This window comes from Lepisosteus oculatus, chromosome 3 (genome assembly GCF_040954835.1).
Source record: "Lepisosteus oculatus isolate fLepOcu1 chromosome 3, fLepOcu1.hap2, whole genome shotgun sequence".
NCBI lineage: Eukaryota > Metazoa > Chordata > Actinopteri > Semionotiformes > Lepisosteidae > Lepisosteus > Lepisosteus oculatus.
In genome coordinates this window covers 16,426,016-16,452,651 of record NC_090698.1, presented here as the reverse complement: position 1 = coordinate 16,452,651, position 26,636 = coordinate 16,426,016, and the positions used below count along the sequence as shown (strand labels likewise).

General features: G+C 36.7%; 1 protein-coding gene across 1 annotated transcript in view; it reads left to right on the top strand.

Annotated features, from left to right (window-relative positions):
• Positions 1–24,606, top strand: part of fgf10a (fibroblast growth factor 10a) — a 38,593-nt gene extending 13,987 nt beyond the window's left edge. Inside the window, exons 2-3 of the mRNA XM_006627235.3 lie at positions 20,622–20,725; positions 22,473–24,606. Of these exons, the coding sequence (XP_006627298.1) occupies positions 20,622–20,725; positions 22,473–22,664 (296 nt within the window). The 3' untranslated portion in view covers positions 22,665–24,606. The remainder of the gene's footprint in view (positions 1–20,621; positions 20,726–22,472) is intronic.
• Positions 24,607–26,636: the final 2,030 nt, after the last annotated feature.

Here is a 26,636-nt window from a genome sequence, read left to right as displayed (position 1 = left end):
AAAAGAAAAGGTTGACATGAATATTCTTCCTTTACAGTTTGGCCACAATGTCTTTATGGGCTCTTTCTGTTCAAAGATTTACTAAGAGAAACTGAAAACACTTTTGCATTAAATTGGACATCTGGGATTTTTTTAATGCCAGTAGCCTAGAGTATAAATTTAATTTTGTGCTTGTGACAAGCTATTGTTTCATTTTTTATTTTTTACATTTAAATAGGAGTGGTGGCTTTAGGAGTGGTGGCTTTTAGCAGTGACTTATTCTGAGAATTTTCTCTTGTCCAAGTAGTACTGTTTCTTTTTTTATCCATATAATTTGATTCTTTGATTAATTGGCCATGGCAGAGTCAACAAATATTTTTTAACAGACACAACATTTGATGGAGTTTGATTTCCACTCAACCTAGGTTAAAACCTAGGACTAAATTTCAAGAATTTGATGCCACCACCCTGATGTGACGGAAAAGATGCACATGCATACTCCTTGCTAAAATCAAGATTTCAAAATAGGAATTTAACAGAAGCATATTTACGATCTACTGTCATAAATTAATATGAAAAGTGTAATAATCCAAGGTAAATCATACCTTAAAAAACTAGAACCTTAAATCATAACTGGTATTATTACACCAGAAATGCATATCATTCCATACATTCATCTTTCATTCATTCAACAATAGATAAACAATCCAAAAAGTTTTAATTATATAAATGAAGAATAAAAACAAAATAATTTCCTTTTGCTAAATGAAATACATTTGGCTGGTTTCCTACACAGACCTTAAACGTTATATCTAAGCGCTAGTTATCCTGCCATTCCAGTACAATGTCATCACTCTGGACTTTACTCAAAGCCTTCTGAGGTTGGGAATGCAAGTGTTGGACTGCATTGCTTCTTGTTTTCTTCCCTTCAGGTTGACATATCTGCAGCACTTAAGCGTCACAAGGGAAGGTCGATTCCTAAGTGGAGAGCCTTCTGTTTTTCTGAGGAGTTTGTCCTTTGACATGCTTTGCCTCTTGTCACTCGAAAAGATCTTCCTTTTCAGCGCTCCTGATGTGCTGCCAGCGGAGGTGAATAAACATTGCCCCCCCCCACCTCGCTGTATTGATTCTGCCACCCTTCGCATTGACCTCAGAGAATGTTTTTTTATTCCTCCCCCCCCCCCCCCACCAGACCCTGTTCTCCTTTTGAAGAAGAGCTGGCACCTACAGCTCGTATGTCACAAGGCACTAAAAATGTCAGAGTGCCACAGCAGGCCTGGAGTTCAATTGTTATTATCCCCTGTCTACGAAGGAAACAGTCTAATCTTCTGAAAAGTAATGAAAGCCAGGCTCAATAGCAGCTGGAGAGCTTTAGAAGGCCGACCTTTTTAACCAGGTCCTGCCTTTTTTCCACGCCTCTTAGCGTTAAACAGCCAGCGACGAATGAGTCCTGGTGCGGCACCGCTGCAGGAAGAAATTCAGGCAACTCTTTAAGTTCCTGTATGCAGCATTCTCATTATTATTTCTGCTCTTGTCTCCTAAGTTTAAAAGTTCAAACCGGGTTTCAGAAGTTTGAGAGACCAGATGTACATCTAACCTTTTGCCCTCGTTATTTTAATTGGCTTGTGTTTTAGACAATTTGGAACAAGGAAAAATTGACTTGGTCTGGCAGTTTTTTTCCTTGTTTATTTATTTTTCCTGATCCGCACAGCATTCAGGGTAGTTATAGCTGCTGTAATTATAACATGTTATACTGTGTGTTACAGTAGTTATAACCTTTATGTTATACGCAATAGCAATTATAACTGCAAACAAAAATAGTTTTAAGATTTTTTTAGCGACACTAAGAAACCCCATTGATCTGCATAAATTTATTAAGCGTTTATTAAAAGAACAGGCAAGAGAATCAATATACAGTATTAGGCACATAATGTATTAATCTTAACTATTGCACTAGTTGAATCTTACCCCCATAAAATATTCACAGGCACTTCGTAGATCATCTAATATTTTTCAAACACGGCACTTATTTTCATAGGAAAATTAAATAGCCTTATCATATTAAAATGAGCTCCCCAATAACATGAACATTTTCCTCAGTACTTCTACTCACGTGGTGTAAATAATTCTTTATGTGTTTAACATTTCACACCTGTCACTCGACTGATCACTTAAATCTTAGTTTTATATGTCGGCAAAGATGGATTCCATAGAAACACTGTTTTGCATTTCCTGTTGTGTGAGTCAAAAATATATAGAAGACCTCTTATTTAGTTTGTTTTGCATTGTTGGCTTAACCATGGTCACCAGAAACATCAGGGGTACCAGCATTTCAGAATTCTTTTTCTGTGATTGTACTAGCACCATACAGACTTTTACCACAAGAAGAAAGGAAGCAGCCGAGATATTGACAAATCAATTTAGTACAGTGTCAGTCACTAATGTATCCACACTTTCTTGGACTGGGTTATCAGCTCTAAAACTTACCATATGCAAGAATTTCTTCTCCTTTCACCCAACCAGCAGCTGTTTTTCTCATTTCTTTTCACTGTGTATAGCTACGTATGTATGGCTATGGCTAGTTCTGTACACGCAATATTACATTTAAAACTATTAAAATATACATGTATATTACCAATATACATGAGTCGGTCACTGAAAAGAACTGAGTATAGGCCTTTCATTAGTTAATCTGAATTTCTGTGAAAGTGGTGAAGTAAAGTCATTCATAAAATTGTATGCCTTTAAAAGAGTAATAAGTGCCAACGACATCAGAAAGCAATTAACTCATCAGAAGACAAAAAACAAGATGTCTGAATTCATCTACATTTATCATGGCTTTTTGAAAACCAAAAAAGGAGTATAAATTAAAAGCAAACATGAATGAAGCCAAATATCTTCAATTCATGTGGAATTAATTCATGTGGAATTCATTCATCATGAATTTGACTTCTAATGAATTTGAAGCTCTTTCATAGTCACTAAAAAATACAGTCAATGCCTTAATTTAAAATAATTCTGTTGATAAACGCAAGTGGGTGGATTTTTGTCTGTGAGATAAATTATATTTCCTGTTGTATGAAAGAGAATAAAAATAGAATATTTCTTTGTAAGTCAGTATGAATAAGGAAAAACTGGATGTTATTTATTCTCTGTCCTATAGGAAATTTTCAACATTATACAATACAGAGATTGAACACACATTTTAATTTACCTCCTGGCAAATGATTTGTATCAGTTTAACAACTTTTTTCTCCAGTTCTGACAGCTACAGACATTTTGCTGTGTGTTATGTGAACAACATATACTGCACATTATAGCACATTCTTAAAGTAATATGTCCCTGTAATTGGCAATTATGAACTTGTGATTTCTTTACTGTTGTGTGAATTTATAGGACGCAATAAAAATTACCTTATGTGATATGCGTTTCCTGTCAAACCGATTTTGGGTTTTGCAGCAGCCACACACCAAACCCCACAGGTATGTTTCTGGTAATAGTTACCCTGCATCACATTTTCCCTAGAATATATATTGCTAAGAGGTTATGATTATAAACAGATTAGGATTCTGAGGTTTTTTTAACCCTGTGTTTAGACACTGACAGGTTTATATTCCATTATATTTAAAAAGCTAAAAAAAGGAACTGAAAAACTATACAAGAAATTCAAATTGGCAAGCCAGACTAATCTCTAATTCAGGTTTAGCATGAGGAAATAAACATAGAAGTGAATGTAATACATTAATTACTTAGGAAATTCTGCAAACCCGTCTTAGATTAAACTAATTTAAAGCTCTAAAACCAGTGTGACATTTCTTGGAAGTTATCTTCTTGGAACACAAGCTTCTACCCAATCATTTTTTTCCCAGATGGAGTAATGTAATTGATTGGAAAACTGGTACTTATTCCCAACCATTATTTCATCTATTTTGTGAAGATGACCAAAACCAGACATCAAAAATGTCCTGCACATTTGCTGTGGCTTGGTACCCCTTTTCTCTTACTATTTTAAATGAATTCCACATGTGGAGTATTAAGACCATGAAAAAAATAGGCAATCAATAACTGGTGTGCTTTGGGAATTTTCTGAGATTATCAATAACAGTTTATACGGTCAGATACCATGGATCACAAAGTCTGGTTGTGTTATTAATCGGCAGTTTACTTTGGATCTAAGTTTTTCTAATACTTGTAAATCACAGATGGTAAGCTGCTATATTGTTAAAAAAACTGTTTAAGTAAACACTCTATGATGGTTGTTGTCACAACGGCTTAATAGCTTAGTCTGGTTTTTATCAATGACAGTTTAATGTAATGTGTAGGTCTTTCACTGCCAAGGGAACATGTTAATGTGGTTTTATGATGAATCATTGAAAAACTGGGTACCGTCCTTAATTAGAATAAGAGATGCCAGAGCTGTCCACATCAAGAGGTGCAGCACACTCAACAACCAATCCGGAAAACAACACTGTCATTAAGACAGCAGAAAAGCTGACTGGGCCACATACCCTGAAGGTTCTTGCTCTAATTGTCTTTATGGTTCTGAAGCCTCCTATTGTATTTTACTTGCTACCCAGCTTGAATTCTTCCCACATTTTTCTCCAACAATTCAAACAAAGTCATTTACAGATCTGTAGATTTCACAGCAGATACATCAAAACTGCAAGGAGGATGTACAGTAAACCAAAATTTTAAGAAATGAAAGTTTTAAGAAATTAAAATCAAAAGTAATTATATGAATGTGCATACATTTATGTGCACATACAGTATATTGTGCAAACCTGTTTTTTTTAACTAGGTTTAATGCATTGAAATTTAAGAAGATTCCAAATATCTATAAATTCAAGACAAGGATATTTCATGCCCTGAAGCAAACTGAAAAGAAAGTTTTGAGCATATTTATACTTCTGGGACTGTATTCCAAATATATAACATAACATAGTTTTTCTCTCTGACTACAACTTGGAAAATTGGAAATAGGGGCATCTGAATACTATTTAATGAACAAAATGTAGTTTTTTACCTCACTGAGCTCACTGTTCTGTATGTAATGCAATCACTCCTATACAAGCCCTTTACTGTATTAGAGTGCTTAATTGTCCAATTAGCCATGTATCTTTTGTGAAATCTATTTTGTTTGTTCTGTTGGAAGCATTTCAAATAAAGGTACAAACATTTTAGTACATGAACGACGATTACTTTTACAAACTAAAATTGTCCAATGTTTCACAGCAGGTTCCCGAAACAGCTGAGTGGTCAGTAGTTGTTAGTCTCCTCGCTACCTCAGAGGAGGACCAAAAACAGGAACCATTCAGCTAGTTAGAACAACATATTATATCAATTAAGAATGAAAACAAGGATGAACACAACTGAGCTGATTATATACTGTAGCCCTTGCCACAAACCTTCACAGAGTATGTACAGAAATAATCAAAATCAAACCAATGACCCCTTGATATCTATTAATCCAGGTCCTGCAAAAACAGTTTTAACTACAGATATGTCAATTCATCAAAATGCAAACACCATTTGTATAAGTAACAATTACATAATTACTTAATGATAGTATTAAATTCTCCACATGTGACATTCTTACTGACACATTACAAAGAAGCAAAGGCACAGTGCTGTTTACCAAATGCACTGAGGGAACACATTAAAAACAATAGCTAAATCATTTAAAAAATAAAAAAAAATCTATGCATTTAGCAGAATACACTAACTTGGATAAAATGCACAACTGTTGTCTTGAAGTCTTGAAACAGCAGAACTGAGACTGAAGGTGAAGCCTATAGAACAAGCAAAAATTCCTAATTGTAAGTAATTTAAGTGTCAGTATCTAAGTATTAAATGAGTATCGGCCAAAAAAAGTTTAACTTTAATTAACTTAACAAACAGTTAATTACTCAATGATATTGACTCAATTTTCCACATGTGAAACTGATTTCACTGATGGGCAACAAAAACACAGATCTACTCAGTAAATCAATGGGTGTAACTTATAAATGGCCTCAGCTCATACAATCTAACCCCTTCATTAGAAATAAAATACATTGCATGATCTGCATTAAAACTGATCCAGTTGAGCCAGTAACCAGCTGGCTTAGTTCATTACAAGATATGCAAAAATGAAATCCTGGAGATACATTGGCCCGGACCAGGACTGACAAGCCAAAAACCCATACTGTACCACACAACAGATACTGTAGGCTCCAACTGGAACACCAGCACAGGAGGCTGGCTGAGGGTGGAGCCTGGGAAACCCCTGACTTGGACAGACTGGGACCATTGTTCCTATAAGAACCAGATGAATCTTATTATTCAACAAGTAGCAATTAGGAAGAGATGTTTTAAGTAGGATAACTCAATCAATTGTTTCTCATGCCTAATGTTCTTGTGCCCTAAGGGAAGCTTTTGACAGATTCACCACTTTCACATTTTTTATCCCTTACATAACCCTTACATTGGCAGGGATGATTATTTAGTATAGCATGTGCATAACAGATCTTTGAGATTTAGATATTTTAATTGTTTTCTCACAATATCCATATTTAGCAAGTATATATGGAAAAGATAGATACTGTATAATTCAATTGGTGTTCTTAATACTTAATTTAACCACATACTGTAGATTATTGAGAACAAACCCTCATTTACAATAATGACCTGGAGATTCATTTGTACTGTGCATTGGGGCATTTACTGGGTCAGTTTGAGTGAAACACTTTGCAGAAGAGTGCAGCAGCAGCCCTCTATTCAAAATTTATACTCACAGTCATCTAGAGCCATAACTCCTTCTGGACTTCCCTTTGTTTATTATTCTCACACCCCTCCTGCCACCCCATCTATACCCTTGCAGCAGCTCCCTGGCTCATTCCTCACAAACGTGAGTGGGGTTCAGACAGGCTGCTAAGCAGCTTTGGTCTCAGCTGGGCAGGTTTCTCCAAATAACCTCAAATACATTTGTCCCTCCATCCCATTCATTAGGATGTATCTGCCAAAATTACTCTACTGCCTGTTTATTCGAATTGCAGATTAATCAGTGTCCTTCTACCAGACAGTTTTTTTGTTTTGCCTTTCAGTTTCTCTGTTTCTAACTACTGATGGTATTAAATAGGTACAATTATCAGACTGTTGATATGTCCACTTAAAAGTTTCCATGAGTAACCAGATATCAAAATGCCATCATGGCTGACTGCAGCACCTGTGTTTTAAGGCAGGGATCAAGACCTGTCTTAAGGACTAGATTAAAGCAAAGAATTAGAGCTACCTAAAAAGAAAGCTTCATGTGATTTCTATGGTAATGTACTTCATTGGAGATCAGATTATGTGTTATGTAGTGATCTCAGGCATGCATTGAGAAAAAAAACAAATAATAACGTATTACCTTTGAAAATGAGTAAACCATTGCTAATTTGATGCAGCATGCTGAATAAAAGCATGCAGCTAATTCAAAATCATGCAGTGTCCAACAAAGTTTGTTTCTTTATGTCTTAACAACAGTTTACACACAGCGGAGTAGAATCTATTTTTTTTATTAAAAAAAAAGAGGCTCAGAGACTGATGGGCTGGTTTCACCAGTATTATGCCGCATGTAAGGCTGTCATCTAGTTTGTTTCTCCATAAGAAGTTTTGCTCTTTGTGTGATATTGAAATGTGAGCTTCGAGACAAAATGTTGCAAATATCACAGTAAATATGGATGATAAGATTATTATACAAAACATTTACCAGAGAAGGTTCAGCAAAAGAATATATATATATTTTCTAAATGATCAGGGAGCACCCCGTATGTTAACATAAAGTATGAGATATTTAATCTCTGACCTTGATCTTTGTCACAGTCAAACAGCCTCATGTCCCAAGCTGTGTTGGCTGCCGGCATTATTATTTTTAGGCTTTTGTTGCTCAGATTTGAAGTGAAACCTGTGCTTTCAGAGCTTCAGAACAATTAGCAGGCACTGCAGAAATGTGCTGTGCAGCTGTTGATATCCTATTCTTTACTTCAGCAAATTGTGCATGAAATAGGCATTGCAATCAAAACCAAAAGCAGGAATTGCAATTTATTAAAAATAAAGGCATGAAAATCATTCATTCACTACATTGTTGTTGAGCTTCAAAACGTTATGCACTGTGTTGCCTCTTTTGCTTGGGAGCTCCCCTTGTTCTTCCTGCATTCACTGTGTGTACATGTGTGTGTGTGAGAGAGAGAGAAAGAACAAGCTTGTGTGCTTAAGAAACGCTCATGAAAATTTATAGCACTGGACCAGATGAGGCAGGGGTATTTCTGCTGGAAATGTGACTTCAGGCCATTCCCAGACTCACTGCTGGTAAGTCTAATGAACAGAAACAAGGGACTGGTAAAACAAAGTGCAGTGAATCATCAAAGGTAATAAAAACAAGATCAGACCAAAAGCTGCATCTGGGAGAGAAAAAAAATTAAGGAGCTGGCAGGAATGTGTACTAATTATAGTACTGTTAATACATTGCACGTGTTGATCAGGAGAGATGGTGTGACTTGAGGCAGGCAGTGGCTTATCCAGTAGCCCTGGATATTATCCATCGCAGATCCTGCTTTCTGCCTCCCACTGTTTTATGCTTTTCTAATGCAACACGTTCCCATGTCAGACCCTTTAGTCTAGATGACCGTCCACATTGTTGAGTGCTGGCTTTGACATTTACGGGGAGGCTAAGTCCATTTTCTCCTGCTGTCTTTCTCTATTTTAATATTAGCGGCAGCAATTGTAGTGGTAGCACCCTTATTTTCAGTGGATTCAGCGTGTTCGTAGGCTGGCTCTTAATAGACAGACACACAGAAGCAGCAATACAGTGAAAAACAGCACTTGTTGGAAAATAAAAACCTAGGTCTGTTCTGAGCACCTGAGCTGCTAAAAGGCCACAAACAAAAACAGCAAACAGCCAAAATTCAAATCACAAATCCCTGTAGCAAGATCCAGTCCTTAACACCCTGTTCATTAACCTGGCGTCAGTCCTTTTCCAACACTCGTTAACTTGCTCTGCTTTCTCTTCTTCAGCTCCATCATCCTTGCACTCTTTCAGAGCTTTTTCCCTCTTGTAAGGGTCTGCTCTCTTCCACCAATAGCTGATTCCAGAGCTTTCGGTTTGTTCTTATTCTCAGTCTTTCATGCAGCACATCGATGATGGTCTGCGGCCTTTTTCCAGGTAGCAGTAACATTTGTTATATTTTTAATGCCTCTGGGTATGTATAGTCATTGACACATATAGTATACAGTACTAAGGGTAATGTACAGCGTAAGTATGTAAACATTTGGATTTCTGTGTATTGGAGGAAAGAGCAGTAGGAACAACTTTGACAAAATGCTTTAGTTTCTTTGTATTTATTTCAATTAATGCTACAGTTCTAGACCATAACTTTTGCACAAAAACAATCTCCCATATTGCTGTACAAGGTACTTTCTCAGTTACATCAAAGGACATTCAGTTAATAGACATTGTATGTTTAAACGATAGTACTTAGCCCATCAGGCTTTATCACTGATTACCCAGTGGTTTTACGGCATTAGAGGAGCTTATGTGCCACAAGGCAGTAATCCTTCAAAAACTCCCTTGAGCAGGACTATTATTATGATTAGAAGATTAAATGTAGTCTTTTAAGTTATAGTTTTTATTTTTAACCTTGTTTATTTTTAAAAAATCTTTTATCATGTGTCAGTGTTTTTCCGTTAGACAATCAAAGTCATAATGCCAGGATGGCTTCAGTTCTGCTGTGGATTTCAGAGACTTGGTAACTGTGAAACCTAACAAAAAAGGTGATACAACAGGTTCACATGGAGGATACGCAAAATATACAGCAGCACAGAGAGCAAACTAACGAGAATGCATAGCTGTGGGTTGAATATGACTTAATAACAATGTTTGGTAAATTAATATATTAAGTGCCACATGCTTTGAATTGTAATGTAAAAGTAAGCCAGTGAGTTATTCTTGATACATGTTGCTTCAGAGGTAATTTGTATTTTATATACAGTAGCTGCCAGCTTTAAAATCTCATAAGTTGTTTGGTGATATTTGAATGGTATCGAATTCAATTGCAAACATGTGCCTTCAACCCTGTTGTGCTTTTTGAAAATGCAATGTTATCATTCATATCGTCTTCTGTTCCAGTGTGAGTTTCTATTGTTTGTCACAGAGTTGCACTGATATAATGCTGTTCTTATCTGATAACATTAAAGTGATTTTTGTAAAGTTTACACAGCTTACTGCAATACTCCTGACCCAGGTGCCTGATGGTTTTTCTTCCAACTCTCATTTTCTCAATCAAACCCTTCCCTTAACAACCAACTCGATCATTAGAAAAAAAAAATTGTTTCCTCATCTACTGAAGTGGGATTTATTATATATGATTTTTTTCCTTGCTGGAGATCCCTAGCTGCTTCAAAGCTGACAACAATTAAAAAGCTCCAATTCACTAATTATTAGTTGAATTAAGGGTTCAATTAAGTCACTGAGAGTTCAGCCTCAATGAAAACCAGAAATTACAGGGGTCAAGTGGGTGAAGGTCTGGGAAAAAGCAGTATAACTCTTTCCCCTGGGCTTTACTACAACCTTAAAATAAACGTATATAAAGAGAGGGTTTTACAAAGACAATCACACAGCATTTGAAAAAAGCGAGAAAAAACAGATCAAACAAGTGTAGAAAAAAATGGCATTATGTCCAGTGTCAATTTTTAGCTTTCTTGAAAAATAAATATGCATTCTGTATTTCTATTCTATAGATCAGACTGTCCAGAGAATAATGAAAATTTAGAGGCAATTTGCAGGTCAAACAATTTAGACACACAATCTAATACTGGGTACTTTCCCTAGGCGTTAATGGAAAAGTGAAATAGTGGAATGTCACTTTCTCTGGTATATAATGGAAAAAAGTGGTATAGCTCTTACTCTGAGATTTAACACCTAAAAGGTAGCCCAGGTTAGAGATACTGATGCCTGGCCTTGGGTATGGCTGTCAGGTGTTCGAGTTTTCAAACACCAGGAAAAGGTAAGGTTCAGGCCGAGAGCTCATTTCAACCCTTTTAATGTAACACACTGAATCATGTTCACACCATTCTTCACATTGCATAATCTCATCACCTGAGGAGCACCCATTAGTTAATTAATAAGCAGCAGCTTCCAATGAAGCATCTTTACAGTTTCTCATTACCTCAAGAAGAGCAGTCGCTTCTTGCGGTGCATTTGAATTGTTCTCCTTGTCCAGAACACTTCTGCCCAGCCTTTGCTGTGATGAAAATTCAACAGGAAAGCAAGAAAGACTGGAAGAGTGAAGCCAAAGGCCAGTGAAGAATTGTTGCATTTGTTGTCTAATATAATTCGTTTCTTATTGTTTTCTTCTAGAACCGTAAAGTACAGGGCTCAATTTCCATTACATGTTTTTTTCTGACCCAGAGGACTGTGATGTTTTTAGTCTTTATCTCAAAATTCAGGATATATTTGTAAAATGAAGAGCAGAAATCGCAAATGAATGTTTTCTGCTTTGATTGTGTAGTGCCAAAAAATTCATTCCACTGTAAAGTTTCTAATTTAAGGTTATGTACAATAGTGCACAATATGTGTCCCTTTCTATGGGCAAAAAATCAAAATCCTAGAGCATAAGTAGGAGATATGATGGTAGAAAATTAAAACCTAAGAAAATCTGATCTGGAGACAACTGTGTAACCATTAAACTTTGCAAATCAGTGGCCTTATCAATAGGAAACAGTTGATATCAGTAAATCTTATCTCTCAATGATATAGACCAGAAAAAAACATTGGTGCTGCTTTTGAAGTTCTATTGAAAGGGTCAAGGCTGTTATCTTTGTGTAAGTATACAGAAACAACTGCATTTTGGACTGAAAAACTACTTGCATTCTTCTTTTTTGTTTAAATGGACATCATTGAATGAGTGTGTCACAGCCAAAGTGTATTTATACATACAAAAGTATTATGTACTTTATATACATTACTATGGAAATAATTTATTCTAGAATAAGCAGTTTACCAAGATGCCTAAAAAAGAGGTTTTGAAATACTGAACAATGGTCATTCCTCCCCAACTACTGTAACTACCAAGGCTCTTTTGAACGCTTAGCCCATGGATGGTTTAATATTTATATTTTATCCATTTTTGAGTGTTATGCTATTCAGTTACCCTTTTCTATGTTAAAATAAAAGGCATTAATTAATTGAAGCAAAGCTCCACCCATCCGCTGTGAGTAGCAGTAAAGCCCCTGTTGTAAATTGGAAACTAGTCTCCTTCCTGTTTGTCTTTCTTAGTCTGTCCTCCTCCCAGCTCATCAGCCCTGCAGTGGTTCCCCACTATGTTGGGGGGCTGGGACTGTCTAGCAACTATCTAGCAGAGTGCTGGCTCGTGGGCACTAAAGCAGACTTCTGGCTCAGGTTGTTATCATAGTACTTAACATCTGAGAACAGCTAAAGAATCAGGTCTTTTTATTTTGATTGTAATCAATGCTGTTCTCCACAGAAAACACACTGTCCTAATAAAACCATATCCAGACTTAAACATTGACCATATGCTAACTTATTGTTGATATTTTTAGTGGGCTCCTTTTGAAAGTTTACTATTTGATTTTTGGATTTTGGTGTTTACATGAAGATCAGGTTGGGGAAGGGGTGTCAGGAAAAATGTTACACAAAACATGGTTGACATTTAATCAAAGATCAGAAACAACCAGAAAGGGATGGCAGTGAGTGGACACTTCTAACAGGTATTTCCTTTGTTGCATGGCATTTAAAACAATGCCAGACTTCATAATATATTGTAACGCATACGGCCGACATTACAGGTTGTGCAAGCTGTCTTACCAGCGCAGTGACGTCACCGCCCTTCCCTGTGGATAGCAGGGACCTCAGCTGTCGGGCTGAGGGGAGGTTTCCCTTTAGCTCAAGTGGCTGGGTCCCTGTTGAGTGATGCTGGAGGCCCGGGTTTGAATCCCTAGCGGTGGGGGGTCAACCTGAGGTGGCAGTGGCGAGGGCGCGTACCCACTTGAACCCGAGAGCACTACAATATCATAATCTTGGAAATGGTTAATCAAAATTATTTTTTGTGTGTGACACTGTGGATGTTAAGCTGCACCACATCAATTTAAGCTAAATATAAATCATTTTATTTAAACTAACATATGTTGCAATATTTGTTGCTTTATTTTTGCTTTTCAAGTTAGGATATTTTATGACAGGATAAATCTTACTCTTGCTTGTCCAGTTATCCTCTTGAAAGCCATGATAGGTTAATATATGGAAGTAGTTCAGGTGGGTAGCTGCGTCAGCATGCGTAGGCTGCAAAGGAACAAGTAATAGGTTTATTCCATGCTGAAAAAAAGAAGAAAGAGAACACAACGTTTCGGCCGTGGAGCCTTCTTCAGGTCACACCTGAAGAAGGCTCCACGGCCGAAACGTTGTGTTCTCTTTCTTCTTTTTTTCAGCATGGAATAAACCTATTACTTGTTAATATATGGAAGGCCTATATATCCTAAGTGGCTTATACTTCAAAACAAGGAGTTATACATTTAACTTATCCCAAACTGTAAAAAAAGGTTTTTAAGCATTAAAAGGCTTCTGTATGGGTGCGTTTAAAATACTCAAAGATTTACTAGAAAGCCCTTTTAGTCTCAAAAAGGTCTGTTGTTATTTGCCTGTTATACAGCAAATGCCACTTCTTTTTTTGAGAGCTTGAATCATCCCTTATGTAAGAAAAGGAGATTTTTGACATGTCAGTAAAACTGTAAGGTTTTCCAGAAAGGCTGAAAAAGAATTTTTGTAGTAGCATTTCAAGAACAGAATCTAAGAAACGAATTTAAGTAAGAAAAACATACTTGGACTCCCAAATATCATAAATCATTCCTAAATGATGTAAGAACAGAGGCAGTGAAGCCTGTTCTACAGAGGTTTCAGAGTCAACAGCCAAGTGAATACAAAATAATTTGATTCTTTTTTTAATTCCTCATTGCTCATTTTGGGAATATATAGTGCCAGAAATTGGAGCCCCTTCTTCTCAAATAAGCAATTCTGAATCAGATCTTATGATCTGAGGGAAAAAAAGTTAAATGTGTACTGTACACGCATGATGGAAAACATGACTACCAAATAAAAAGGGAGGTTAGCGCTGTGTTTCTGTCCAGCAGAAAAAAAAAGTACAGAAACTTAAAACCAACCAGACTTTGATGAAATTTTAAAAAAGGAAATTATTTTAACTACTATAAGAAAATGCAAGTCTCTGAAGTCCGTTATTAATTCCCCAGCCGTATTACACCTTGTTACAGCACGATTACTCAGCAGAAACAAAACGCCTCCTTAGTGAAACATGTGGCTCTTAATTTTTGCCAGGCCTGAGAACAAAAGCTTCAAATGTGCTCCAGCAACGTACTGTTCATGTATATACTGTATAGATAGAGAGAGTGTCAATATGTTATTTAACACATCTATGTCAATACTTAAAAATTACTAAGTAGTGAATACAGTATGTTAAATTCTAAAAGCTAGATTACAGTATATGATGTACAGTATAATAGTATTTAGTTTAGGCACAATATTATAATGATAAATTAACTGTGGACATGACCCACAGAAACATAGTACGTATATTGTTACCTGTAAATGAAACTATGTATTTCAGAAATCAGAAAAGCCTGCCGAATAGTTCAGTATTGGTAGCAGGGTTTGGGAAAAAAGACTACTATTTTCCATAGTTCAACACAATAGATCTGGAAAATATTTCTTGATATTTTGAGGTGCAAAAGTGTATGAAACATTGTTCTTAATTCACTGAATTTTCTTCAGGTCATTTTGTTTGAGTCTCTGCTAGTCTTCAATGATCAGTGCCTTTATGAGAAAAGTCTGTTTAGAGGAAGCAGTTGAATCCTGCAGAACATCCACTAACTTTTGGACATGCACAATCAAGCCTTAGAAAATTGCAAAACTCTGGGAACTTACCTGTCTGTTTTGGGCAGTGTTGTGGGTCCTAACGTAGTTTATCTTGTCATTACACTTCTGATCATTCAAAATCCATAGTGTTGAAAACAACACATTGCTTTTCTCGAAACAAAGAAAATCAGATCTCTGCATAGATTAATCATGGTGCAGGAAAAAGGCAAAAAACTTTTTTGTGTGCCTTATGGCTTCTTTCTTCGTTAGCCAACCAGTATCTCCTAGATTTAGTCATGGATTAAGTCAAAACTTTAATCCTCCTGTGAACAGCAATTTTCAAACGTCTCGATTGATGGCAACTTTTTGTTGGCCAGAGGGCATCGAGCAAACAAACAGCTGTCACCAAGACGGGGGTTTGAAACTTGGGATTGGAGGCCAATCTACTCTTTTGATGCCCACAAGACTGGGAAGCACTCCTCCACATCCTTCATGCCTGTTATGCTTTTTTCCAACAAGATGCAGGCTGTTGTATTTTCAGTCATCTAAGTAGCATATCCTGGAAATACTGTTTAGACACATTTAGGATTAGATATATCCTATGGACATGTAATAATGTTATGTTTAAAATTATTTTCAATAATTATGTACAGGAGAAAGAGTGCATAGAGTCTTTTTTTTTCATTATTATTGAATATACAGTAATGTTATTAGCTGTCCTATGTTGGGGTCACTCACACAAAATCATTTTAGGATTCCTGCAATGCATTATACAAATCTGCCAGGTTTTCTCTCAAAGTTCATGTTGTTTTGTGAATCCCATTAGAATTTTTATACATGTAAGTAAGCAGCACAGATGTATCATATTGTGTCATTGTAAAAGATTGTCACAACATGGTCTTTAAAGAAAATCAATGCGAGTGTAAGAAATTCTTTTAACAGACATCACTCACTTGTTGGTGCTGAAGAGTTAATTAAAAGTGACCTTGAATGCTACATAATGAGTATAGCTCCTGAAGAGAACAGAGTGGAGCTTCTACTGAACATTTAAACCAAAAAGCCTTCCAGCAAGAGGCCAGCAGAGACCAGATCAAAGGTGCCAGTCACTGTCATTAAAAAACCAATGCCAGGTCAACAGAAATGACAGTTTTTAATAGGTAATCTGTTCATTTTATGACTATTGAGTCTGTAAAGTAATTGAAAAGGCATGTCAATCAAAAGACCATACCTTTTAACCAGAAGAGCGTCTCATGTCAGTTCCCAGGCCAATTACATACTATGGAGGAGAAGCAAGCACTTTTTGACAGGATGATTTGAAACCAGACAGGCCTATTGACACTAAGTATAAATATGCTTCAAAATAAGGACTGATGATGGTGAGTGGAATGGACAATACTTACTGATCAAGTGTGACACATAAGGAGAGCACCTCACAAAATAATATGTATCTATAAACTCTCATTAACAATAATAAAAACTCTTTTAAACTATCTACTTAAGAATTTGTTAAAAAACTCATTAAATAAGAACTCTCATTCTCTCGGGTTTTCATGATATGGAACAGGAAAAACTAAACAAAGGCAAAGTCAAACATACTGTACTTGGTATTGCTGACTTTAAAAAAATTAATGTATCACTTAAGAGTTCAGGATAGATATTGCTTGTTTACCATTTTAAGCATCTTAAAGAATCAGGGAAATGATTAACCTGCCACTGTCTCGTGCTTGTAAAAGTCAGGTTTAGCCACGATGCAGGTTGTGTGCATCAACAGATTTGTCACCTTAGTCTCTAATTCTCAAAACATATGCTTATGTGGGCTTTGTCATCCTGCCAAGAAAATAACCTTAATTTTCAACCCATGGAAAGGCCACCAACAGAGCTGTTTTGCAGTGTTAATTTGGATTGAGGAGTGCAGACTGTTTCAAGATTAACTCTACAAAGACCACCAGCACACATTTCATTAAATAACTCATCCAAGAGACCTAATCACGTTCAGGCTGGGGATTCAGTGTTAAATAATGCCAGTCAATAGATATGATGGGTTTTCTGTTGCTGCATCAACATTTTACGAGACCCTGGAGTCATAAATTCTTCTTGAGCTGAATTATCAATATGAATTTTAATAACAGTGAAGTCTAAGGGTGATATTTTTTATTTGGCTGAGGCTTTTATCCAAAGATACTGGTACAGTATTTGCAATAATTTACAGTCTACGGATGGATATTTTACTGGAGAAGTTCATATGAAGTACCTTGCTCAAGGGTACAACAGCGAAGTCTCATCTGGGATTTGAACCTGCATCATTCTAGTAATGAGTTTGGAAGTTTAAAAAAAATCATTTTCTTTCATTTTGCTTTATATCCAAGAACAGATTTTCTGGTATGAATAACTTATTCTTGAGGAGCACTCTCAAAGGATCTGAGCATGGGACTCTACGTTAGGTTATATTTAAGTTGTATTTACAGTACATTAAGGTATCTACTGTAGATAAGTGCATAAGGTTTACAATGTCTTATAGGCACATCTTGGTGCTTTACCACCAAATAACACAGGTAAAACATGAGCAAGATGTTTGCTGTTGAATATATGTCTCTTGCTTCCTTTAAGACAATCAGCAGTTTGAGGTTGAAGGAAATGTGACCATGCTGCTATTACAAGAAAGAGATGGCTCTACAGCTCATGCATTCACACATATTTTTAACATCTACAGTGAAAATGAGTCAAGTGGGCCTGAGGAATTCATTTTGTTTTCTTTCTTTGAAAGGAAGAACTTTTAAACGGGCTTAGCAGAGTTAAAAGTCAGCCATGCAGACCAAAATTAAAGTGTTAAATGTCATGCCAAAAGAAATATCCCCTTTTGTGTGTATTGTAAAATAAAACTAACAGACATTACTCAACAGATCCTCTTCTCAGATGTGTGGCCCCAGCCCATGAAGTGTCAGAATTATGTTTGTTCGACTTCACAGTTAGATGGAAGTTTGTTGCAATTTAAGCCTTTTGTTACAATTAATGCCTTTCAACTCCCGGAGCAGACGGGGAAACGGTACTGAAGTAGTGAATATGAGAGAGAGAGAAAGAACTGCTGTTGGTTTAAATACCACATCAAAGCTTTCAAAAGCAAATTTGTGGAACAGGTGCTTTTAGCGACCCTGCACCGTATCTTATTTTCAAATCACAGGCTTCAGCAACAACAGCTCGTCTCTGATATTTTCTAGAGAAAGAGTTCTGTTCTCACATTCATCCCAATCAGGTGGTCCTCTGTGTGCTTTTCATGCAATCCTTTTGTTGTCCCAAGTCCTGGCATCTTTGATCATTAAGGACTCTGTAATCTCCCACCATCTTTCAGTCATCTCGTTTCAACTCTCCTGCTTTTATTTACTCCTGTTCTTGAACCCCAGGCATGGGAGGGGGGGAGTTATTGACTTACATCTCCAGTGATACAAGGAACTTGATATCTTAGGAAGGAACCCTCTCAGTTCCTGGAAAAAAGCCGGTGCTAATCCTCTGTCATGTTGTACTTAAGCATATTACTTTATTGTATGTGTCACTGCTTTACAAGTGTTCCAAATAAGAACAAAAAAGCTAAGTTAGAATTTTGGCTCTCAAACTGCCCATGAAATTTCATTGACGAGGAAAATTGCTTTGTCAATGCCCCATATTTAAACTTAACATTTCCACTTTAAAGTCTTAGGTTCATGGTTTGTTTAACTGTGTGTTATATGCATGCATATGTACTCTTTCTGTATATACACACATATGCTTATTGTCTCCCATAGATTGTTTGGCCCACAGGACTGTAGATGAAATTGCTCTATTTACAAGATGTGTGGCAAGGTGAAAGGTGCAACAGCTAACAGATCTCAGTTTCCCAAATGGATTAGTGAAACTCCAGTGATTTTGAAGTCAGTCTTAATTAGAGAATAGGACCTAGAGGCTTTGACCCTACCAGAAGCCTAAGTTGAAGGCCAAGAGTTTGTGTGCAGAGTAATGTAACCCACATGTTCTTGCAGGAAGCAGCTGCCACTCTCTCCCAGCTCCCCCTACTACACACCCCCACCCCTGATGCCAAACACACACTCACACTTTATTTAGCCCAGTAAAACACATTGCTGTGAATATTATCCAGGAAAAGCCTGGAGCCTTTAGCCCTGAAGATGAAGACGATCAGTCAAGGAAACTGTGACCATGTTAAAGGCAGACACCTTTAGTAATGAAATCTCTGATCAAAGAATTGTGCCAGATCCGCTCAGCCCCCATCCCCCAGCAAACACTCTTTCTTAAGGACTATAAAATTACACTGGCCAGCAGGATGTGGCAACTGTACAGCCCAGGCGTGAGAAAGCAGAGACCAAATGCGTCAGTGAAGGAGTGAATAAACACTATGGCATTCAATAAACCCAGAGGGCAGTCACGGGCCACCATGTTGTTTGTAAGGCAATATCTTTAATGGCCGCAGATAAACAAGCACATTGAGTGAGAATACAAGCACACCACTTCCTTCTCTTCTGTTTGGCCTACTTAATCTCCTAATTCCCTAACACCAACCCTTGATATTGGGTTATTGTAATTAAGTGAAAGCAGTGAGCTGCTGCTTGAAGCCATAATTGGTTCAAGATACATTCAGATAATAAGGAGGGCAAATATCACTGCCAGTTCCTCTGCTGTGCCAAAAACCAAACAATCCTTTCAAACCAAAAGATCGCCAGTAGCTTTCACACAGGCTTGCAGCAGCTGAGAAAGAGATGGTCTCACAGTGGTGGTTTTCCCACATTACGAACAGCAAGCTGACAGTTCTGCCACACTCACCACAGGAAAGGGGGGCTGCATATGGATTTTTTCTGATTCAAAGAGGAGCAAATGGCCTGGCACACCTTAATACTGCTGGCAGTCAAGGGGGATTAAAGTATTGGTATTCAGCAGAGCTGAACCTGTCAGCAAATGAGATGCCGTTTGGACTGAATCAAGAATACATTGCGTTTCACTTTGTGCTTATCCAAAAATCCCTAGAGAACAAGGAAGTCTACATTAAGTGATCACAGCCACTGTTACAGAGTTTGTGTCATTTCCCATGGTTCACTTACAATGACTTTCACCAAATGCTGTCTTTTTGAAGATCTAGGAATTCACTGCCCAAGGCGTACAGGGATCGCCTTGTCAGAAATCACAAAGAGCTCAGAGCTCTTGGTTTAAATATCAAACAGTACGACTTGTCATCATCTGATCACTTGCATACTGCTGAATATTGCTTATTTTTCAGTATGTCATAGTATAATGCAATTGTAGCACATAAGGCCTTTGATTAAATAATTAAAGCTTTGGACAAAGGGAAAATATGACATCCCGAAGAAAGGAAATCTTAGACACGTGAAAGAAAAAGGAAAAAAATCAGATATCACATTACCTTGCGTTCTGTCACAGAGATAGTCTATAATCTAGTGTTCTTAGGCTTTACAAGACGGCATGAAACAAGAAACCACTGTCTTTCTCTATAACAATCTGTTGGACAGAGTTTCACCACAGTTATTTTTCTATGAGTGCATGAAGTAAGAAAGAACAAACACATTTACTAAACAGATACCCACCTAAATTCTAGATGTTTTCCTGAAAAAAATCTCCTTAGAGTATTTTTACTTCCAAGAGCCCTATTATGAAGGGTAAATATGTGTATCCCCTCCTAAAAAGGTAATTACTTCAAAACATAACAGTAGTAACTAATCGGATATTTGCTTCTTTTGTTTTCAGATATACTGGAGATAAAATCTGTGGAAGTTGGAATCGTTGCAATCAGGGGATTGCACAGCAACTATTACTTAGCAATAAGCAAGAAAGGAAAAGTGTATGGAGCTGTAAGTATGCAATGCAATGTGTGTCATTGTGCATCAATATAACACTCTACATGTCCTGTAATATGTCTAATGCAATTCGCAACACAGTCCTTATTCTTTAGCATATTCTTTATAAAGTTAAAAGTCTTTTGATCTGGATCACTATTTTCCCTTTTAAACTATTATTATTATTAATATTACTATTACTATATAATTAGCTTGCCAGCATATTGCTTATTCTTGTTCTGTTAATGTTCTTTGATTGAAGCCAGCTCTGGTTCCAATCTGTAGATCACTGATCTGAAACTGTAGGCTCATTTCAGGTTGGCGAATGAGCCCCTTTTCAATTTTTTTCCTGCCCTTATAAAACAACTCTGTGAGGTTATATCGAACAGTTCCACCCCATTGCACTTGGATAATCCACCATCTCAAAACGAGCTTCAAACGACAGGCCGCTGTCTTCAGCTAGTGTGCACTAAAAAGAATGCCTTCGGTAGGCAAAGAAGAAAAGAACCATTCCCATATCCAGCTCATGTTGGTTCTCCTCTCTTTCAGCATTAGGGAATACTATACATATTGCTGTCTTGTTCTAAAAGCTCTTGGGAAAAGTATTGGCACTTTTCGCTCAAATAATCTCAAAAACATGTGTCAGATATTTTTTTGTTTGGAAGTTTTTTTCGAACTGAAAAAATAAAATCAAAACAGGACGTCTTTAAATATGTCTTTGTTCTTACTTTTCTAAGATTCATATAGATTTTCATTTAAGAAGTAGCTACTGTAAATTAATAGAGAAAAATTGTTGTAGCACAAAAATGGGACTGTAATGATATTAATTTCTATGACCTTATAGACGAAATCAATGTTAAAGTTCAATATTAAAGTCATAAACTCAAAGTATTTCTCCTGTTAAACTCCACCTAATTTTATTAAACTATTCTAACACCCATCATATACACTGGATGGTCTATATGATGATGGTATACTGTTAAGTGGTAGTACATTTTTATGTAATCTACATCTTACACAGTGACTGACATAATTTTAAAACATCCTGTTACTGAGTATGCTACTGGAGCTGTTTTTGAACTTTTTGAGTTGGACTGTTTATTGCTAAAAAAGTTAAATTGACTGGTCTTACTATAGCTATATATATTATAGCTACTATCTTGCTATTTTACCATCTAACAGTACAGTATGTACAGTACTACTTAAGCCTTTGCAATTAATTTTAATTAGTAATGAGCAAATGTTAATTCTCACTGTTGAAATAATATGCAATGGAGCTAATGACCAAGAACTTAAGGTCTTAAAGGCAAATAAATACTGGACGAACACAGTATGTTCTTTATCTTGTCGAGGTAATAATACAGTAAATGTTTCACTTGGATTTTACCAAAGGCTACTTGTTAAGCCATGTGTGGTTCTTCAGCATAGGCCTGTCTTCCATGTCAAAGTCTTTTGAATAATGTGTCATATCAGCACAGCATTCATGGGCACACAGAACTAGTGAAGTATGGAAACAGCTTGTGACTTCAGCAAGTAATACAGTATATTTTCACGCTGACAACTGACTGACTGACAACTGAACAGTTGTGTCCTTGAGCCACTGCCCACGTTTTCTTACTGTACCTGTAAATGTAGTAATTGCATGGAATTGCAAGGAGTTATTATCAGCTTCACCTTTCCATTGTTTATTCGAGCATCTTTGTCAAAAGAAAGATGACAACAAAATTTTTCACGTCTGATTTCTCCACTGTCTGTCTTTTAGAGTGAATTTGGCGTTGACTGCAAACTGAAGGAGCGAATCGAGGAGAACGGTTACAACACATATGCTTCTTCGGAGTGGAAGCACAAGAAGAAGCAAATGTTTGTGGGGCTTAGTGCGAACGGCACACCGCTGCGAGGAAAGAAAACACGAAGGAAAAACACTGCAACACACTTTCTCCCCATCGTGGTGTAGCAGCTGGGAGATGGAAAAAGGGTATCACTGCACTGAAGAAAAGATGGACCTGAAAAGTTTGCAAATGGACAGCAAAAAAGGCACTATTTGAAGACAAGAAATAGCCTAACCTGACTGCTTTGACTGCAGAAATTGCTTGTTGTGCTATATATTAATATATATATATTAAGTTAACAAGACTGCGTAACCCTTATATCATTGCATTTGGCACAGGAGGAAACACTGAACATTTTCTGTGCCAAATATTTTATTCTGCATCTGGACCAAAGGAAAATGAAAGAAAGATGGAACCTGAACAGATTGTGAACATAATCCATTCCACCTAACAACTTTGAAGGACAGGCCGCTGCTTAATTGTGGAATTTTTGTGTGTGTGATCTTTGGGGGCAGTTATTTATGGAATACTAACTCATATCAAAAGACTTTAAATGCATGCTCAAGCTTAATGATCCAACGAACACCCAGACACGCAAGCTTTTTCTGGAAGCGCTTGGGTCAGACAAAAGAGCAGCAAGCTTGAGAAGTGGCTGGATGAAAGAAGGGATAGGATTTAGTTAAACAAACAAAAAAGTTTGAAACTACTCTAACAAAATGAATGCTCCACTAAGATTACATTTTTTTTTCTATTCCTTTCTTTCGTAAATTATTTATTTTATGTGATATTTTAAAAAAAAACTTAAGTCTTCAACTGGAGATGCTTTCCTGCAGCAGGAGAAAATGACCACTTCATCTATTACTTCCCCCAGACTCAGAGAATTGGAAAGTATGCATATTAAACCCAAGGCATGATGTTTTTCAAAGTTATAATATCATGATGTTAAAAGAGCAAACGATCAAAGAAACCAAAGATTTTGTGCATTATGGGCTTATTTTATCAGATACAAAGCACAAGAGTCATTAGAACTAATTCTTTGACAGACAATTATGAAGAACAGGCACTTGCTTTCAAGTGAAGCTAAGCATCTCAAGTTTCACAGTCACAGAGTTAAGTTTTTTTTCTTTCTTTGCTTTTCATCTGCATATAGGCAGATGGGGAATCCTAGAGCATTAAGATGCAAGCTTATTTTGTTAGAGTCCATCAGAGAGTTCAATGAAAGAACAAAAAACTGATACATACTCACTTTGTATTCCATCAAGCTACCACAGCAAAGGCCTAGTTTTCAAAACTTGGTAAATCATTATGAAGATATTTCCTTCAAAATCTTAAAATGAAAAAAGCATACTACACACTAACACTGCAACTCACAGAGTACAGCCTATAAGAAAATACACATTTATGTTCTGAAACATTAGAGAAATGAACTGGTATACTTTAAAACTAGGTACCAAGTTTGAAAACTCAGGACTTTCTTCTTTTCTGAGTGTCACGTAGTAGATTTAATATTATTTTGATATTATTATATAAAATGATAACTCTATGAGATTATATTGATCCTGCCATCTTTCTTCAGAATTGTTGTTTTGAAAGTCTGTTTTATTTTTATTGTTTGGAGACTGTATTTTTTGGTACAGAACTGAGTTCTTTTGGAGAGTCAGATATATTTAAGTTGAACTTCTTGGATTGCTGGTTTTGGTTGATTTCTTATAAGTTATTGTTATGTTTTGCCAGCTCTTCCCTCTGTTGTTCTGTCAGCTCATATAGGACCTATACAATATTGCTACCCAATGGTAACTAGGATGTTGAATTCTTTCTACTTAAATAAAGGTCAATGTTCCCCTTCGTTGCATACACACTTAATTTAGAGATAGGTTGATTAGTTACTGTATACAACATAAACATCTGAACTGCATTTTAAAGATCCTCCTACCCTCCCTATTACTAGAATATACTTGTGTTTAAAAATTTTTCTTTCATGTTGGGGAGGGGAGCCTGTCTGTATACTGCATTATGTAATGTACCCCTGTGTTTAATTAAAACCAGACAAGTCATCTGTTTCATTTATTATTGTTTCTCGGTTTTGTTTCTTATTTAACTTAAACATTTAGATTTCTCAATTCCACAGTGAGAATTCTTCCTGAGTAAATTTGTACTTGAGCTGCACCATTTTTATCTAAAAAAAGGGAAAAAAGAGAAGATTTTCATCAAGAACAATGTACATGTATCTTCATGTTGGTACAGTATGCAATATCATGATATAATTAAGAACATTGCATTTTAATTGCTATAAAAAGCTGAATGTTATGTTGGAAAAGTCAGGTAATAAACTTTCATTGTCATGTATCTCATTATATCTTCCACCACCTTGATCTGGAAAGAATACATGGCCAGCAACAATTAATTGGTTTGAACCTTTTGAGAGTGATACAGTAAGATAAACCATTTAAAAAATCTATGTACTGTATAATCATTTTTTGCTAACCACAACCAGATATCATGGGAGTTCCCATCAGTAACGTCTCTGAACCATTTCTGTATGTGTAATTTTGTATTTCCTTCTGTGGTTTTGACATCAGTGTATTCCAATGGACTGTAATAATCATCATTCTCCCACTTAGAGATTGTGTCCAGTCCAAGCTGGAGCTGTAACTGGCCTTAACAGTATTTACCTTATGGCTTCAATAGCTCTTCCTAGATAGGTGAGTGTCTGTTGCTCAGGCTAAAAAATGTTCAAAGCTTTAATTTTGTGCCACTGTTGCACACACACACTCAAGTTCTTTTTTAAGATCTTGCATTCTTTTTCTCAATTCTCTTTATATCTTTCCAGTGTTTTGTTGATTTTTTTAATAAATCCATTCAATCTAGTTTTTGCTGTACCAAAGGAGAAAGGTGGATTCACCATTACAGGAGGTTAGATTATTCCCACAACCCTCGTTCTCTGAAAGAAAAGAATAGTCACTAATCAATTAGAAAATTGCTGATCACAGGGCAGAAAACTTACCGGTCATACCAATGCCACCTACTGGCTGGTCAAGTGAATGACATCCCATCTCCACTTCCTCTTCTGAGTTCTCTTTCCTTGATAAAACCTGTATAGGGACTACCAGGTGTCCCAAGAGGATTGACATCTACTCTTCTCTTTTAGGGTGTCAGAGTTATATGTGTAAGCTAACACACTCTTTTATTTTGACGTTCAACCAATGCTGCCACTTTTTAGACCTTCCTGTAATGTGGGTTGTAAGAGTAGTCAGAAACTAATCTAATCATTAGGACCAGGATGTCACAAGGTCCCTATGATGGCCACTGACTAAACTAGGGCCACATTCAGGGCCACAGTAGTCACAGCATAGATGTCAGAAAAAGAATGCACTGAAATAGGGCTCATGGTCTGGTCATGCCTCTAGTAGAATACTTTCTGGGAGGTGAAAGCCTGTGATTTTATAGGTCAAGGAAATTGCATCCACCTTCCAGGCACTGGACCACAGAGCAGAACACATCTGGAAAAACTACCACTTTACAAGAATAGAGTCACTTCCTAGAACATGCTCTAGCTGGATGGTAACAATGACAGAGCCAAGCACATATTTGACACATTCCCCTTCAGGGCCAACAACTTACAGTGGCCAAACTGCAGGATTCAGTTGTCAAATGGCGCCTCAAACCTATGTCAATGGATTGTTCCACAGCAGCATTTGCCAACAACCAACAACCAACAACCTGTACAGTTACAGATTGTTCAATCAGAGCCTTTAACACCCTGTCCTTGCAAATGTCTCGAGCCCAGAAATGCTGTTGTACACCAGCTCTGCAAGTTGTTAGTCTCTTCAGCAAACCAGGTTGCAAAATCTCGGGCCCCATTCTGAATTGGAAAATGGCCAATCATCATAATTTATTTCAGCTCCAGTCCTCTCCATTTAGCTGCTTGTTTCTAAAACATCACTCCACCAGGCTACAGCAATTCAGATTTTTTCATGCTGCTTCGAATCATATACTGTAACAATGAGAGATATTGGTGAAATGTAGTACTAAGTAAATCACTCACATATTCCTCAGAGGTCCTGTACTTGTTTTTAATCACTTTCAAATCAAAACCA